Source organism: Typopeltis vanoorti, chromosome 13 (assembly GCF_054136105.1).
Source record: "Typopeltis vanoorti isolate ZY-2024b chromosome 13, IOZ_Tvanoo_1.0, whole genome shotgun sequence".
Classification (NCBI taxonomy): Eukaryota; Metazoa; Arthropoda; class Arachnida; order Uropygi; family Thelyphonidae; genus Typopeltis; species Typopeltis vanoorti.
This window is the reverse complement of record NC_143561.1, coordinates 107,602,880-107,622,680: the sequence shown is the minus strand read 5'-3', so window position 1 is coordinate 107,622,680 and position 19,801 is coordinate 107,602,880. Positions and strand designations below refer to the sequence as shown.

General features: G+C 33.4%; 1 protein-coding gene across 2 annotated transcripts in view; it reads left to right on the top strand.

Annotated features, from left to right (window-relative positions):
* LOC150100446 (hypoxanthine-guanine phosphoribosyltransferase-like) overlaps positions 1-19,748 on the top strand; it is a 137,070-nt gene extending 117,322 nt beyond the window's left edge. For both annotated transcript variants that reach the window (XM_090403148.1, XM_090403146.1), the window contains exon 8: positions 15,879-19,748. In XM_090403148.1, the coding sequence (XP_090259274.1) occupies positions 15,879-16,001 (123 nt within the window). In that variant the 3' untranslated portion in view covers positions 16,002-19,748. The remainder of the gene's footprint in view (positions 1-15,878) is intronic.
* The last annotated feature ends 53 nt before the right edge of the window (positions 19,749-19,801 follow it).

The window sequence follows — 19,801 nt, the reverse complement described above, 5'->3', positions numbered from 1 at the left end:
CTTTGTATTCGATTTTTCTTTTTGATGTTGTGTTTTTTAGTGTTTAAATGTTCTGGAATAGGGATGTTACAATCGCAGAGACGTTGTTGTAGTCTTGCCCATAAAGACCTGATGGTGGAATCTGTGTAGGTGATATCACAGTCTTTTTGGCAGGGAAATTTATACACTACGTCGTGGTGTTCAAATATTTCTTTTTGTGTGTGAGATTTAGTGGGTTTTAGATTTGCCAATTTTTGGTTTGTGGTGAATACCAGTTTGTAGTCAGTTTGTTTGAAGATATATTTATAAGCTTCGTATGTGTTTTGGGTGTATGGTAGTTTGATAATTTTTTGTGTTGGGAAGTTTGTTTTGCTACTTGGGTTGTTTTGGCAGATTTGGGCCATCCTGTTTGTGTAATTTATTAGTTGTGTAGGATAGTTGCGATTTTTGAAGATCTGTGTTAGTTTTTTATTTCTGCATTTAGATAACTATGATTGGTTGAAAATTTGTAAGCATTTATGAATTGTGATAAGATGACCTATTTTTTAATGGAATATGGATGGTGTGAGTGGAAATGGAGGTAGTTTCCGATGTGTGAGGGTTTGTGGTATACTTTCATGGCTATTTTGTTGTATGTTCTGATTAATGTCAAGTTTAAGAAATTGATGGATTTGTTCTGTTCTTTTCGGTTTCTATGGTGAATGTTAGTCTGTTGCTGTAACTGTTTAGGGATGCTTTTAAGGTGATGTGTGTAGGATTTCCAATGCACAGAATATCGTCCACGTATCTGCCGTAAAAGGTGATGCGGGGGAGGGGGGGAGTGATTGTGGAAGCTCCACAACATAAAATTGAGGTCACAACCACGACCAATAGGCGATAACACAAACACTTCAGAAGCACCTAACCGACCTGACATAGCATCCACTTTCTCCATTTGTTCAGATGATGACCAAGCATAGTCGAAACGGACCGCACCCCATCAACCCCCTTTCCTACAACCCTCCCTCTAAAATTAGTTGCTGTTTTCAACCCCTTTCACCCTTTCCCACCCTATATAAATATAAAAAAACAATCCACCCATCCCTTATAATATATATATATATATATATTAAAAAAAAAAACGGGTTTTTTTTTCTATTTTAATTCTCCCACATTGCCAAAACCCCTCCCACACACAGTAGTTTGCACATCACAGAAAGAAGAAAAGCCACAACACCCAGAAAAAGGTATGCTACATATATTTATTAGTAAATATATCTACAATGCCCTAAGAATCTGTTTATACAAAAAATAGTCTATATATATTGATGGAAGGGACAGTGCTAGAGTTGGAGATAACCCCTAACGTTATCGGTTATTATGGAGAAATTTGCATAGTTGTCAAGAACTATGAGTGTTGCATTTTCAATAATTTTAAAATACCTTTTTTCAAAAGTAAATAAATATACTTAGAATGATAGATTTCAGATTACTCAGTAGTTAAATACTTTATGTGCTTGTTCTCTTTCATTTATTTTTATCTATTACATGAAGAAAGCATTAGAAGATGTATATCTGTCAATCATTATTTAGATGAAGCAAAATATAAAATGGGAAACTTTATGAAGGCAGTCTTTAACATTCTTGGAATTAAAAAGAAAAGCCATTCAAGTTGAGAACAAAAATAGAAAGGCAATTAGCATACATATCATTGTTTCAAACATGAAGGACTGAACAAAATATAGGTAAAACCATAGTAAAGAAAGCCTACCACGATTCTCCAGATATAAGGTTCATATATATTTTCAAAGACAAATATATCTTACTGGTATCACCTTGGGAATGGCTCCCACTGATGAGACCTCAATAAAAGTCAAAACCAGTCTGAGTAGTGACCCCATAATGCATAGCATTGTGCATGTCCGTAAGGATGTGATGCTAAGTCATTAGCCTCTATGTACAAGTTGTGCTGTCCTGAAAATACTAGTGCAAACTTTGTTTGCTTACACTTGGATAAAGGATTAAACCAAAACTATAATTTCTTTGCATCATTAATTTAGAAATATCTTACAAAATATTAAACAGATGCAGTATGAAACAATGGCTAAAAATATGACTGTGGAGTCTACCATAAATTGATTAATAGACAATAATATAATGAAATCAGTACTGATATATAGAACTTGAAGAACTAAAAGAAACAGTTTTATATTAAAAAAAAAAAAAAAATTCAACTGGGTTAGGTGTCATAGGAGGAAAAATATTGACATGAAACAAAGATTCTTAAACTTAGTGCATAAAAGAAATATGAAGTGACATCAGTTAAGGTTATATATATATTTAAGATAAGAGAGATAATGGGAAATCTTTTAAATACAGGTTACAAGAAACTGGATTCTGATTAATTTGGCCCCGTTAAATGGTTGACTTTAAAGTAACATGTCATGAACTAGCTTATTATATACTGGGTGATTATAAAATAACGTCAAGTGTTCAGAGCCCTCTAGCAACTAATGTATTGGATGAAACACACCAATATTCGGTTGAAGTACGCAGTGGAACACGTATATTCAATTTAACGGAAAAAAATATAGTACCAAAAGTCGCCAACGGGGGAAATCCATCAGACTTCAGGTACAAAAGAGATTGTACCAGAAGTCTGATGTGAGATGGTGCACCATCCTGCATGAAGATGGTCGAATCGAGACATCCTCTTTGCTGCAGTTGTGGAACCACAAAGTTCTGTAGCATGGATGGAACAGGTCACTGGTCCATTTTGGCGATTTTTCCTGGGCGAGTGGATAGGCATATGCAGATTAGTTGTGGCCCAAATGCGACAGTTGCGTGTGTTAATATCGCCGTTCAAATAAAAGTGCGCTTCGTCACTCCATAAAATCTCCCACTTCCATGTGTGCTAAGAATCTCAAAGATAAGTCGATTCGTGTGGTCGCATCACCAGGGCACAATTCTTGAACATGACTGATTTTATAGGGGTAAAACTTCAACATCTGATGTAGGATTTTCCACACTGTTGTGTATGCAATATCCGTTTGACGGGATATTGCTCGTGCACGGCTGGTACCCTGCACATTCGTCATCTCCTGTCCCACAATAGCAGTTGCAACTTGTTGGTGATTGATTGGTTTGCATCCCCTGCCTACCTGCACTGCTAGAGTTGCAGTAGTTTCAAATCACCGAATCAGTTTTCGTAAGTTTGTTACACTATTCGGTCCTTTTCGTAAATTTTTCATATGCCGAAAATCACGAAGACAAGCACTGGCATTACTGTTCCGCTGATAACTGAGTTTGACTAACAAAGCACACTCACGTAAAGTAAGAGGCATTGAAAAGCAGTTCGTCTACGAATGATAAGAAATCTCACAGGCTTTCCTTTTATTGCATGGTCGCTCACAAGAAACGCAATAATGCATTTCACTTGGTAAACAGTGCCAAAATTTCCCCTGTTGGTGACTTTTGGTACTTTTGTTAAATCAAATCTCCATGTTCCACTGTTTACATCTACCCAATATTATTATTATTTGACACCTCCAGGGAGTCCAAAGACTCATCGAGGGAGAGTGTGCTAACAGCATCGAACGATTGCCCCTTCCAACTACTAACCGCGCTCAAACTTTCTTAACTGAGCCATTAGTAGCAGAGGCTCGACCAACCTTAATATTGGTGTGTTTTGTCCAATACATTACTCGCTAGAGGGCTCTGAACACTTGACGTTATTTTATAATCACCTGATATATATATATGCAATTATGTTGTAGAAAGTGATCAAGCATAGTCTGTTTAATTTTTTTTTTTTTTTTTGACTGCAGATATATTTTCTAGTTTTCTGGGGTAGTCACTTCTCACTCAAGAGTATCATCTCATCACTTTCTTTTTCTTCTATCCTTAAAATTTTCATAATATAATATTGAAGATGACCATCGATGGATGGAGATACTTTCTAGTTTCTGATGTAGTTCACATCCAGTGGGATGTCATTTTCACTATTGGCCATATCTGGCATATTCATGATTGAATGCTTAAAACTAGAGTGAGCAAACTATTTTGAATGGTCACATTATACATATCTTTATTACCAAATATAATGAAGATGACCTACAAACATCAGTTTATGAAATAAACCAAGAATACAAGCTAAAGATTTTACAAAAAAAAACACCATTTAAAAGCAGAGATTATATTATATTAGATAGGAAATAGAATAGACGACAACTTATTTAGGTTGCATAACAGCTATCTAAAGGACAATTTTTTTTTAACTTCCATTTCCTCAAATTATTAGAGATAAAAAAACCTCTCCTTCAATTTCATGAAGTAATGGCTATTTCTACTATTACATATATATAGATATAGACTGTTCAAAAGAAAGATAAAGGCAGAAATCAGATTTTTAAGAGCAGTTAAAGGGTGCATAAAATTAACCATATTAATTTTTTTTTTTTTAAATGAATTAGAGAGCTGGGGATTAATAGTTTAAATAAGATCAAGGAATATATATATATAAAGAGAAATGGAAAGTGCATCATTGAATGATAGCTGATGTCCTTCCTATAAGGACATTAGCTATCGAAAGATGTGGACCAAAGGGAAAGAGAAGACCAGTGAAAGCAGCATAGGCAAATATCTAATCCTTGATGAGAAGGAGAAAAAAAAAGCTTTGAAATGAATTTTTTATGAAGAGATAGCATTTTCTTCTGCAAAGATAAGTGATTTGCTAATAATTTAGCAAATTATTTATTGCTGAAGTTGATTTAAATTCAGGGCTAAAAAGAAGAAACAAAATGTACAGTAATAGAATAAGTAAAGCAACAAGAAAGAAAGATTGTAAATAGCTAAAGAAACATGAAACAAAGAAAGGATTAGATAACTGAGTGTAGACAGGCTTACTAAGATAAGGAAATTGAAGAAAGCAACGTTACAGATAGAACAACAGATCTGTTTAGAAAGATAAATGAAGTTAGAGAAGTTTATCCGTAGGAGTTGTAAAAAGTAATTTGGAAAGAGATGTTTGATGGAAGAAGCAGTAATAAAAAAAACATGAACTTGTACAAGAAAGATATTTAAGGAAAATTTATTGAGGAATTCATGGCAATGAAAAGTGAGATCAGCAAGTAATGAATATATTATTAACTGAAATTTATCAACATGTTAAGAATAAATATATACTAGCCTAACGACTGGGATGAATACTGATGTATTCATCCCAATTCCTAAAAAATCAAATCCCAGAGATTGTGAAATTATAGAACCATTGCTTTAATTTCACATGCAAATAAAGTTATGCTAAAGGTAATCCAACAATAGCTGGAGCCATATGTGATAGACTAGATAATAAACATGAGATGAATTATGGAAAGAACAAGAGAATTTCAGAAGGGGGTACTGATCTGGTTTATTGATTATGAGAAAGATAGATGCTGAGGTTTCATGATCTCATTACAATCCAAACTAATTCTCTTGATAGGAGAGCTGCATGACAACCAAGGAACTTCAGTAAAAACAGTATTCAAGGGACATGGCAGGGTTGTACACTATCATCCATCTTTTTAATTTAATATTTATAGTGAATACATTGTGAGAATGGCTAACTTGGAATTAGATTGGTGGCAGGAAAGTAAATCATATGCAGATATATTATATATTTAGTTTAATCCTTTATCCAAGTGCAAACAAAGTTTGCACCTGAAGTATCTTCAGGACTGGGGCAACTCATCGTAAAGGTGGACTAAATTCTCATCACTTTCCTTGGTATCCGATAATGCAAAGCATATCTCCTTGTGGACATTTATAATGCTGTGCATTATGGGAAGGGTCGCTACCCAGACCGGTTTCGACTTTTATTGAGATCTCTTCAGTGGGAGCCAGACCCAGAGGTGATACCACGATTGAAGCAATGCAGAACTCATATTTCCAGTTGCCAAAAGGTCTCACATTTTATTATTAACCCTGCAGAGGTCATAGCTGATCTGACATACAAATTGTTTAATATAAATATTACACATATCCAGTGTATAGCTTGCAGGCCATGAGGTAGCTGTGCATTCATATATGTTATGAGTGATATTCCACACTATGCGATCAGTTTTGATTTGACACGCTTTATGTAAAGGTTTGTGATATTTCATAGTAAATTGTATCTGAGAGATACTGCGACCTCTGATGTCAGTATAGTATTGGTTTAATTTTTTTTTTCTTTGTTCAATAATTTCTAGATTGTAACTGAAAATAAAATAACCATATCTTATGTTGAAAGTTTATTTTTCACTTGGTTGGACTATAATAAATTTAGTTTAATCCTTTATCCAAGTGTAAGCAAACAAAGTTTGCACCTGAAAGTATCTTCAGGACTGAATATGTTGTTGTACTACTTTACACACCATATTCAGTCCTGAAGATATTTTTAGGCGCAAACTTTGTTTTCTCACACTTGGATAAAGGATTAAACTAAATTTATTATTACTATGTCTTATATTTGCAGTATTTTTTTTTTTAAAGTTTCATCGCATTTTAGCACATACTAGTAATGAATGTATTTCACATATACATGCAACCTACGCTGCAATTTTTTTGCTCACAGGGTTAAATTAACCAAGTGGAAAAAAAATTCCAATATGCAGATGATACAACTCTCATAACAGAAACTAAGGAATATTTGGAGCAAGCAGTGATTCTGTTGGTTAAGAGAGAAATTAACAAGACTTAATTTAAACATCAAAAGTGATGACTTCTGGCATGTTTAACTGTATTTAAAATAATAAATCGTAACTTTTCTAAGATCCAGAATAAGAAATTATAGTCAAAGTAATGGTATTTCCAGTATGAACATAAAAGCTGGATTATTAAGAAGACAGACAGATAGTGAATCGATTCATTTGGTTGAATTATGAGCATGGAGGAGACTTTAAAACCTTATTAGTGATTCTTGAGAGTATAATGCCAGAATGTTCCTTGGAGGCAATGATCACTAAACAGAAGTTAATGTACTTTGGACATGTTATGTCAGCAGATGAATCATTGTGAAAGGCAGTTATGTTAGGGAAGAGTACGGGTATGAGAAGAAGACCAACTGGAACCTCATAATTGCTAAAAGAAAAGACAAGAGGTCGAGTAGGATGGAGACCTTTGATCACCAAGAGTCAAAAACAACTGGATGGCACACAATAGTCATGTGCCCACATTTGAAATTGGGACAGCCTATGTGGTTTGGGTATGTTTGATTTGTAAATTTTCAGGTCTTCTTCTGTGAGGTGGTTTAAGAATATCTTTGGACTAAGATGTAACTGTTTTTTAAATATCATAATCTGTTAAATAGAGCAATCTTTTAGATTTTTTTTTAGTGTTATGATGGTTGCATTATTTTTTTTACAAGAAAATTATAAGTTACCACCTAAGTTTTTTTTTTGCTGATGTTGGCTACATCCAAATAAATATTGCTTGCAATGTAGTTAACCGGCATGTTACTTGCTGTTGGAGAATTTTAAATTCTTTATTTTTTGTTGCTGCTTCAGAGACATAGAGGCTAAACTAGGACATATGCTTTCATTCAGAAGTAAAGCTGTGATAGTTGCATTGTTTCTGGAAAGTTCTAAGCTACACATGCTTTGCATTGGCAGACTAAAAAATATTGTTAACTAAATTGACATGCTTTATGTACAGGTATTGGTGATTTTATTCGTAGCAGTGCTGGATTACCAATGAAACTATAGCAACTTTTAAGGTGTTTATGCTGTGAATGGTTGGTTGTTTTTAGATCTATGGCTGAAGCCTATGAGGTCAGTGTATTATGTATTTTAATTGTGCATGTTCTTCTGGCCTGTTTCATGGTTATGCTGTGAAGTACTACCATGAATGATCACCAGCATCTGACCAGAATATAAACAAGTCAGTTACAAATACCCAAGTAATTTCATTTTGCTGCCCATGTGACAGAGAGATCAAGAACTATATACGATAGTTTTGCAGTATTCTTTGAAGCTGATGGTACCAGTTCCTTAAAACAAATTATTTTTATTTTCTGCTATCCAGAGAAGGTTAAAAAGTTATGGAGAGAGTCATATTCTTCCCCTAAAAAAATTGTTTTATTTATTGCCATGATTTAAGAGCTGCATGTAGTTAAAAGTACAATTATATTTCTAGGGAGAAAATTTTCTTGAAAGCTTTTGTTTACAAGTGCAGCTATTTATGAAATCAGTAAGCTGATTTGAAACTACATCATTGCAAAAATTGTGAATTCCTTTGTTAGTGTAGATGCAACTGTACCTAATTTCTTTTTCTAAGTGCATTGAAAAAAAAAATTAAAACAAAAATGTAAATACTATACAAATAGCCATAAGTAAACCCATAATAATGATAATACATAGTCTATAAAGTTGGTAAATAACATGCAATAAGTTTTTAAATTATACTTGTATAATTTAGCTGAAGTTTTTTTTTTTTTTTAAATTATGCATTCGTGATTCAGAAAAGTGCAACATAAGCTACTATACACTACTGCCTTACAATACAGTTAATCTAGTTTTTCTAAAAAAAAAATGACTGCTTGAGTATGCTAAAAGTCATTCTCCAATTAAAGAGCCTGTATACTCCTGTGCTGAGTCTTTGGACTCCATGAAGGTGTCCGTATAATAATAATATTATAAAAAATATATCACCATATTATGCACTTTGTGAGATTCACAGGTAAGATAAGATATCAGAAGTTGCCAACTATAGCACACTCATGTACTACAGAATTTTTTTTTTTTTTTTTTTTATATCTGCCACACGATCTATACCACATTAGTGCTGTGTGTGGGCAAGAAGAGGGGACTGTTCCAAAGGGCAGAAGTAGGTGGAATGAAAGAGGAGGCAGTGAAGTTGGTTTGGTGAGTTTCAAGATCGACTATAAAAGGATGCTGGTTAGTAGTGGTTCTTGTTTTAATGATTGTGGAGGTATAATAGTGGCCAATTCAGCAGAGCACTGTAGAAGAGGCAGAAACTGAACATCTCTGAGAGCGGATTATTGATTAGCTGGATCGCCCTCTTCTGGATAGAATCGAGGATTTTAGGGCACCACCTCAGATATGAGAGCGATATTCCATAGCTGGGCAGATTTGAGAAAAATACATCAAGTTTTTTGGTGCAGGTGAGTCCGAGAAGAGAAATCAGATGGTGTTTGAATATCTCAGGATTACTGAAGATAAGGGGTGGGGGGGGGATGCAAGTTCTTTCATATGAGAGATCAGAACTGAATTTTGATGGCATTGAAGTTTACAAAGTTGTCCTTGCCCCACTGGGATATAGCTAGGAGATCTGAGTTCAGCTTCCTGGTAGATCTTGGGGATTCAAATAATTCAACAAATCTTGTAGTGCTCAAGTGAGTGTACTGTTGTCAGGAAAGCTATGGATAGGATAGGAATTCTGTGAGAGCAGGTCATCTACTACAAGAGGAAGAGAGTGGGTGAAAGAACAGAACTCTGGGGCAATCTGAGGAGAGTAAACCATCCACTATGATACGTAGTGAGCGACTAGCGAGAAATTTCGTGATTCAGTTGCAGAGTGAGGAAGTTTGATGAGTAGGCCTGCCAAACACGAGTTTCTCCATGGCCTGAATCCACAGGTGGTTGGCAGAATCTATGCTGCTGGTCACTGATTAGTTGGTACGTCTCTAGGTGGTTCAAGTTGTCTGTTGTTGACCTTTTCCATAATTTTTGAGAGAACAGAAGTGAGAGCAATTGGATGACTTTTATCACCTTTCTGTGGACTGGACTGAATGGGGACCTGCTTCCATGTTGCTAGGTAGATGCCAGTTGAATAGGATAGATTGAAGAGGTGATATAGCATAGGTATTAGTTCCAGGTTATTAAGGATTCTTTGGCTTTCATTTTGGTGGAAGAGTTCCCAAGTTTTAATACCAGAATTGGAAGAGAAGATTGATACCATTAAGTTGGCCTTATCTTTTGGTGAGATGACTACAGTACCATCGGGATACGAGAGCAGTGGAAACCTGGGTGGACAGAGTTACACCTAAGTGACCAGAAGGAGAGTTTGTGGCATTTGCCACTTTCAAAGTGTGACTTGGATTTGGTGATGATTCTTGGAGTTTTGGTCTTGAGCCAATTGTGGTAAGCGGAGATTTTTTTCTTTTACAGCATTGGCACACTTTTTTGAGAACTAAAGCTTGTATGGTTTTCTGAGAATTGAAAGTGGAATAAGAGATGAAAACCTTCATTCCTGTGAGGATAATTTCTGTTATTCAATCCAAGCAGCTATTTGGATCAGAAGAACTGAAGCAATAGTCAGACCATGGATAGGAATAGATATGGAGACCTTTCCACTTGGCACCCTGGTATTGCCAAAGGACATGAGACTGTGAACTGGGTGAAGGTTGTTCTGTGGCGAAAGAGTGTGCCAAGAAAATTTAAACCTTATGGTCATGTCATTCTCATATAATGGGAAAAAAAAATCTTTTATGTGTCATATGGTATAGCAATAGCATTCTTGAAATCTTTTTGGAGCTATACCATATGTTTAGAGGCATTTCAGAAAAAATAGACAGAACACTACACAAATACAACATCAAAACCACCTTTAAACCCCCGACAAAATTAAGACACCTACTCAATTCTTCCAAGGATCCCCTGCTCATCCTAGCCCACCCAGGGGTTTACAAAATACATTGCACATGTAACATACCATACATAGGGGAAACGGGGCGAACCATCCCAATCAAAAAGGATGAGCACAAACGACACATTAAATACCTCCATTTTGGAAAAACCAGCCTTTCTGACCCCGCATTCCAAACATACCACAGAATTGATTGGAAAGGTACCAAGTCCCTACACCGCACCAAAACCTGGTTCGAGCAGAAATTCAAGGATGTGAAATGCTCAAACATGATCCGAATCTGAATAAAAATGATGGTCTAACCATTCCAAGAATGTGGAGGACCCATCTGCAACCACAAAGAAAAATCTCAATACAAGAAGACTTGGTGAAGTGTTTTTTTTTCCCGTGAACATTCAATAGCAACCTGTACTGTACAAATCCAGAAGATAATTGTAATATAACAATATAAACTGTATAATTCTAGAAGAATCCTAGTACGTGAGGATTTTAGCAGAGTTTATTGTAGTTTTTATTGGTAATTTTTTTTTTTAATCACTAGAGGGCAGGCTAAGAAAAAAGATTAGTTAACAACGTAGATGTAATTTACCTATATAGAGTGGAACAGCATGTAGCTTGGTTCTTATACACATGTATCCTTCTGATGATGATACAGGGGTCAAAACATGAAGCTATTATTTTATTATTAATCAGTAAAATAATCTTTTCAACATGTGTGGTTTGTGTTCATAAATATGAACTTTTAACTGTTTGTTCTACACTGATGTACTGTTAATTTCAGTATGAAATATTTGTACCTTTATTTCATTAAAGTCAATTACTGTGGTTATCGTGTTAAGTTAATTTTTACAGTTATGCCGCAGGTACCTTTAAAGATTAATATATATATAGATGCATGCTCCCACAGCGAAATAGGTAATTAATTACTTCTCTTGTGAACCGTTCAAAAATAAACTATAATCAGAACTATCATGTCGTTAACTACTGACTAGATTGCATACCCTCTCCCAACAATGAGCTGTGGATTTGAAACTTGCAATGGACGTGAAGGTTTAATTGTTTTTAGGCAAGAGATGAATTTCTTCATCTGAAAATACTAGTATTGCAGCTGCAAATGGCAATTTAGCTTATGCTGATTTACGTCATTATGATAACATTTACATAATTTTAATATAATTTAATTTAATATAATAAGATCTTAAACTAACTCTGTAAACGATAACAGTTTACAACAGATCTTTCCTATTCAGGAAAAATGGAGTCATTTTCATTAACTGAAACACCATTTTCTGAATTAGTTCAGATAAAATGTGTGTATATACAGTATATATATATATATATCACATCTGGATGGGTGTCTAAGTGTGCAGAATAAATATTCTTAAATACCCTTTCTCCCTATTCTGGTTTTGTAAATATTAATATTCCATCAACAAAACCTGTAGTATTTAAGTAAGAAAGAATATAACTTTTTAAGATGACACTGAAATTAGGAAACTTACTGATCAATAAAATATTATGAAAATCTAAATAAATAAATAAAATGTGTAAAAATTATATTGCAGTGTAGTTACTTTTCATATATCAGTATCAATGCAACATCATTTCAATTTTCTAGTGAATAACATTTTCAGTGAATTTTCCATGAACTGCAAAAGAGATTTGTATGAGGTTGTGGTCCGAGTTTCCAAGAGGAGAACTGAGAATCACAGTATGCCTGGAAGAGGAGCTTTTTAGGAAGAAAAAACCAAACTAATCTGTTTGGTTTCTAGAGCAGGGCTCTCAAATTATCTAACCCTTATCTCAATGATAAGAGTATACAATAGGCTTACAACTTTTATGGGAGAGATTTTTTTTTTATAATGAAATTTTAACCAGCCCTGATCAACAATAATTTTATGACTAGGATTAAAACAGCAGATTCCATGTATTAGAAGAGGGAACTTGTTTTCTGACAGCTCTTCAGGGGTCCCTTGTTACAAGTTTGATAAGTTTTGTTTTTTTGCAAATTTTTATTTAGAAAAAAGATTCATAAAATGAATATAGCAAAATATGTAAGAAAATAAAAAGCTTAAATTTTTATTGTATTTTAAAGTGCTTATAACTACCTTCATTTTTTTTTTTAAAGTAACAATAGTCTCCCAAATCATGGTAACATTCAATTCAATTTAGTAGTTTAAGGGAGGCTAAAGATAGGATGAAGGGAAAGGTATTGATGATGATAGCAGATGAAATGCAGTCAAAAAGAACAGGAGAGTGGCTGTTCATTTGAAGCTGTTTGGTGTGAGATTAAAGTCGATAACATCTTGATCTCACATAAAATATACTGCTGGTTGATGCGATAAGCCAGAGGGTTCCAAGGTTGATCTGGAAGACATGCATCAACAAGTTCAAGTCAAGTGATTATTATGAGGGACTTCAGCTATGGAGATATTGAATGGATGGTAGGAAGGAAATGGAATTTATACATCTGAGATAATTACTTGGCAGCATGTGATGGAGAGGACTTGGGGCACAAGAATACTGGACTGGTCATACGATCAGAAGAGCTATCCATAACCAGGTGGTCTTGACTTGGAGATTGCTAAACATGAGGAACATTCTGTCAAAAAGGGATATATATATGGAACTGCAGGGTGTGTGTGTGTGGGGGGATTATGACAGGCTTAGGAAGAAGCTTGAAGCCATGCAATGGCATAAAGCCCTGCAAGAGAGTAATGTTAGTAGTGCATGGGAGATGATTAAGGGGCATCTAGAGGAAGAAATATTAAATTGTATACCTGAAGTAAGAAGGATAAATTAGGTAGTAGTTAGATGGATGAGGAGTATTATTAAGCATGAGCTGCAAAAAAAATGTTGTAGTGGGTACATGAGAGAGGTGACCAGAATGGTAAGGAAAGTAAAATTGGATTACGAGAAGAAACTAGCCGAAAGGAAATCCCAAAAAAGTTCTTTTGTTACATAGTAAGTAAGAGGAAGAATAACCTTAAATGAGTGCTGAAGGTGACAATGTAACAGAAGCAGATGAAATAGTTCAGTTACCTAGTGACCACTTTGCATGGATATAACATTGAGAGGGGGGGGGGGGAAGGTTACATACTGCACTTAACCATTTCAATTCCTTCACACCTATTATGAATGATCTGAAAAGTCTCACTAAGATAAAACTACAAACGTATCACTATCCTTGCTGAAAATGCTAAATTGATAAATAAATCTCAATATAAACACAGCTGTGGGATTAAATAGGATATCAGCTTGTGTTTTATAAGAATGTGCAAAAGAGCCTGTCAAGGGCAATGCCTTTGACTAGGCTCTTTAATTTACGTCTCAGTTCTAGTAGAGTTTCAAGGGACTGGAATTAGCACAAAATAATACTTTGTATAAAGGGAGGTTTCTAAGACTACAGAAGCAAATTATACAACAATCAGTATCTCAGAAGCAGTGGTAAAACTACTGAATAAATTGGTCTAAAAGAGAATTCAAGAATGTGTAGATAAGAATATGATACTGTATGAGGGGCAACATAGCCTTATGAAGGGTTGGTCATGCCTTAGTAAATTAATTACTTTTTATAATAGAATGAATAGAATGAACAGCTGAGTTGGATAAAGGGAATAGCTACATGATGATTTTGCCTCTAAAGGCATTTGACAGAATATCTCATGGAACTGTTATGCAAATTAGAACAAATGGGGATGGATATGAAGGTGGCTGATATCAAAACGTGGTATATGGAGGGGCAGAATCGAGGCAAAAACAGGTTACTAGTGGTGTGCTGCAAGGTTCCGTGCTGGGACCATTGCTGTTTAATTTGTACATATAAATGATATAGGAAATATTCAGTTGTTTGCTGATGATACAAAATTAGGTAGAGTAACAGTTAAGCAAGACAATTTAAATACATTGTCAGTATGGGCAAAAAGATAATGGGTGTCAGTTTAATGTGGAGAAATGCAAAGTTATGCATTTTGGGATAAATCAAGCTAGGGATTTAGGGGTGGCAGCACACAGAGAGTTCAAGTTTAGAGGACATATTGCTAAGGTAGCTCATAAGATTACTTGGATATTGAAGAATACTAACAAGTAAAGATAAGGAAGTTGTTATTCTTCTTTATAAGGTCGATACATTCACATCTGGATTACTGCACTCAAGTTTGGCCACCTGGATTTCTTGGAGATGGGAAAGTGGTGAAGAGAATTCAGAGATTTTTTTCAGTAAAAGCCACTGTTGTTGATGGCTGTGCAGAAATAAGCTCTTATAAACAGTGTTCGTATTTTGTAATAAAGTATATATAAAAAACTATAATAATTTACATAGATTGAAAGCCAAACGGCTATTTACAAATCCTTTTGATGTTTATCTGCCAGTAAGCGAAACTCTAAGATCTATGAGTTTCATACCGAAAAACTATCGGCAAATCCATTATAATTAAGGGGATACCAAGGATTTGTATCCCCTTAATTATAATGATTTACAGTTTTGTATTTGTGTTTCTTATTTATTGGGACTGCATTCTTAGTACTTCAGCAACAAACTGCTCCCTCAACTTAGACTAATTGCAGCACATGCCTAGAGGAAAATTATAATGCACTTGTTTAGTGGACCTGTTGTGTATTAAAACAGGTGCATTAAACCATTTGCATATACATGAATGCAAGACTGACATTTATCTCGTACAATAATAAATATTGACATTATATTTTGTCAAATTAATAATTAATGAAAGAATAAAAAATTACTGAATAAAACAGATTTTAATTATTTTTTCATTACAATTTATGTATAATTTTATTTTTCTTAATAAAATATATTGGCAGTTTACGGAATTTTTTTTTTTTGGCTTTTGATCCAAAGATTTCTTATCTTCTTGATACAGCAGTGCTTTGTTTTTTAATATTATGAAGAACACATTCTGATTACTATATTTAAAAAAAGGGGGAAAAACCAGAGTTTGCATAGGTAAATTTATTTCACATATCATGTCATTATGGACACTTGGCTTTTACAAATAGGCATGGTGAGGGAAAGAAAAAATTACAGAAAACTGTGTAGAATGAAATGTGAACAGTCCTGACATGCAACTTAAAGAGGGCAAGAAGGAAATGTGAATTTCCTAAAACACTAATAAACAAAATTTCACTACACCTTTTGATGTTATTTAAAGGGAGCATGAGCATATATTTTGTACTTGACATTCAACCAAATGAAGAAAGAATTGCAGTCTCATTGTAGAAATTAGTTATTTTTGTTCTTTTTGATGAAAAATAGTTATCTTACTTTAACATTTCAGGGAAAAAGAAAATGCCCATCCAGGGGCAACACTTGTAACAAGAATCAGCATTTTCTTAAATACTGGTGCCTTTCACTACAGGACAACAAAGTACCCAGTTCCAGTCACACTATCATTTTATGATGCTCATGTAATAGTTTTTTTTTTTCTCTCTCATCAATAAAACATCAGCTTTATTGTGGAGAAAAGAACATAGTTCAATTTCTTTTTGTTCTTTCTGGTGCAGTTTTTCATAAAGATGGAACTTGAATTATGAAAATTGCCATCTTATAACATTTACTTGATATATATACAGTTTGTCAAGTCGTTAATCAAATCAGTTGTGTGTTTTATCTACTCTTTAATTGTTCTTGTAAAAACTAAATACTTCAAATCAAATGCAGAGAAATATGATTCCCACATCATAAGCAATGGGATCTCATTTAAGTTTTTATGAAGAGGAATCATGTTTACCGGATGCTCCAAGTGATGAAATTTAATCCTTTCTAATCAGATTTAGAAAAGAAAAAAAAAATCCATGCTCCCTTTATATAATATAAATTTTTTTGTTGTTACCCATACCTTTTAAAATATACAACACTGGTAATTCTAAATGGAATCACCATATGTGCAAAATAGAGCAATAATCTGTATCAAAAATGGAGCATAATAAATAACTATATACATGAAAGGTCAAAGTATACATAAGTCAGTGTGGAAGGTGAATCTTAGGAACAAGTGTCTCACAATTAATGGCTTGAAAAATCACTTACATAAAACGGTTAACAACTGTTCAGCATTCTTTAAAGTTTCTAAAGAATTCCAAATGAATGCTGCATTTCCAGCTCTATCAAGATTCAGAGACAAGCAAAAGGCCTTCCATAAAGAGATCAGAAGTTTTGTATGTGTGTATATGGAGATTTAGCATAAAATCTATTCAGACTTATTTCGCATTTATTTATTGTCATGCTGTTATATAATCCAGCTCAACTATAAATTAAAACCATATAATCTTACAACAAAATATGACTAAATTTATAAATATTTCAGTTTACAATGTTGTAAACAATATGTGCGTAAGTAAACCAGCTTGATTTACATTGTTCACTCTTATTTCATTATAAAATCAAACTATAATATAATAGTAGGAGGACAACTTTTATTTCATGCAGTAGTGATTGTCAAAGATATTTTAAATATTTTTGGTGGACAGTTTAAGAGAAATGTAATGCAAAGATTTATCCGAAATACCATAACTTGGGATCATATGTCTATTTAAATAAACTGGCACCATTCTCTTTAAAAGCTATAGTATAACGATAAAAGGAAAGATTAATATCCATCTACCTCACTAGAGAGAGATGAGGTGGATGATAACATTGATAGTTCTTAAAGTGGTGAATGAGCAATTATTCCCCATTGCTGTGGGAATGCTTACTGAAACTTATAGGTGGCATCCACCTTCAACATGCTATGGACATTTTGTATGATAGCCTACCTGCTTCTGCAAAGAAAATATCACTGATACTGAATTATGACTTTTAATTTTGATTAATAAACCAATTAAAATCACTTACTTTACTTCAAATCGAGGCTTTTTTCAAGTCTTAATTAAAATATATAATTACTTCCTACTAAATTCTTTTGTTTAAGTATTTATTGATCTCCACTTTTCCACTCATCTTATAATATAATAAAATGACAGCAGCAAAACTAACAGAGGTGGACCTTATGTGATATAATTTTTTTTTAATTATTAACATTACATGATTGGAATGTAGACTTATAAAGTTTCAAGGCAAACACTATTGCTTTTGTGACCTAACATGCAGAACAGTCTTTCAATCTGGAAATTGACTATTTTTTCTTACATGGGAGGGTTTATTCCAGTCTACCACTCAATTATTCATTATTGATCAGATCAAAACCTTACCTGATTTGTTAACTGAAGAATAAAAGTGATATGCATCTGGTATTATTTAAAAAAAGTTTTCAAACCTATTGTAGGAAATTATCTCTAAGTAGCTAATGTTCCTCATGTAACAATAAGTTAAATGAAACACTGTTTAGTGAAAAGCAATTTTAATCTACATAACTGACAACTTCTAACTATAAGTTTATTTGAATTTGGAAAGAAATGTGCATACTTTAAATTCAGGAGGGGTAATTCATTTGATAAGAAAAGAAACTGACCTGCAGTACCTAAGCAAAATATTTACCCTTAAAACAATTTCTTTACATATAGAAATTATATCTACTTGAAGATTATTATAAATACCATGTACCAGTTTTATTAAGAGGAGAAATTAAAATCTTTGACCCAGAGAAGGATTTTACAGTAATATATTCTGACTACAAAATTTCATTTTTTTAAAGGATCTGTTAGTAGGCTTTGTATATGTCTGTTTTTTCCCCAGTATCATTTAAAAGTACTGGCATGTGTGTGAAATATTGTTTGAGAGAGAGATGGGGTGAAGCAAGAATTGGAGAGATAAGAATAGATTCATAATATGAAAACTTTGTTTTTAAATATATTTTTAATCATATTATACGAGGGGCTTAAAAATGATATCTAGAATACCATTAGGATCTATCTCTCTTAAAAGTTGAACTGAAGTATAAAAAAAAAAGTCTTACAATCTTTAAAATTGTATCGTATATAAAGTGTCTGACCACAGAACAATCCCAATTTCTTCCCTTTTATGGAGAGAGAGAGTAGCCTAAATATCATGATTCAAAAATTTTAATTTTCTCCATAAAATGCTCAAAATCACAGTAGTTGACAGGGAAAATAAAGGTTGCTGAAACTGCTACATTTTATCCTAAAATATAGTCAATTTTATCCTACAATCATTTAATAAATTTTCCACAGATGCGAGCTTCAGTAAGCATTAGTATTTAACATATAAAACCAAAAGAAAAAAAAAAAAAATTTCAAACACAAGGTTGTGTGTTTATTTTGATTCATGATATAGATGAATAGTAATAATTTCTTTAATAATAAAGAAGCTATTAATAGACTCAAAGAATATTATCAACACACCAACCTCTATGGAGTCAGCAGACTCATGGAAGGTTACAGCTGGCTGAGTTAAAATGAATTGGTAAAGTTGCATTTTTGATCGACTCAGATTAATGTAATTGAAATTACCTGTATACTGTATGATTTTTATATAATTTCCTCTGAAATCTTTTTTTTTTCCAGAGAAAATCTTAATGTTCTATGATACTAAAAAATATTTTATTGCAAGTAGGTTTAACTAATTATTTGCAATAATTTATTTTATGAACCTGACGATATTCTTAAGAGAATACTACAAATTTCAAACTGCCATTTGATTCCAGCAAAGAAAAAAAAAGTGCATTATAAGTTCATTTATGACCAAATATTTTATAATAAATCCAAATGAAATTTATGGAAAGACGGAAAAAAAGTTTTCAATCATGATGTGCTATTTGGTAACTTGTAATATTCTAGACTTAAAATGAAAAGAGGTTTACGGATGATCCGATTTGAGATTTCTAATTAAAATTATGTCAGCAGAACACAGTACAGCAATACCTCCAATAGTATGCTTAATATTTTGAAGTGCTAACTGCACTGAGCAGAGCAGTAATATAATGATTTTTTAATTGAATGCATTCCAAACAGACAATTATTCTATTAGATACAAAAAAACATGATTAGATAGATCTTAAACAGTCATTATTTGATGTAATGAAACAATTTAACATGATGAAATAGATAGACAGATCTAGCCTCCTAGTTCAATGTGAAGATGCATTTCAGATCACATTCAAAAAGGAACTAAAAATCAAAAAGATATTTATTGTTTTTGACTAAATTACAATAAGTACACATGTGTAAGTTATTGCACATATTTCATTTTCTCCCCCTCCCCTCCACATGCAGTGCATGTTGCTATAGCATTTTCCTGGGATTC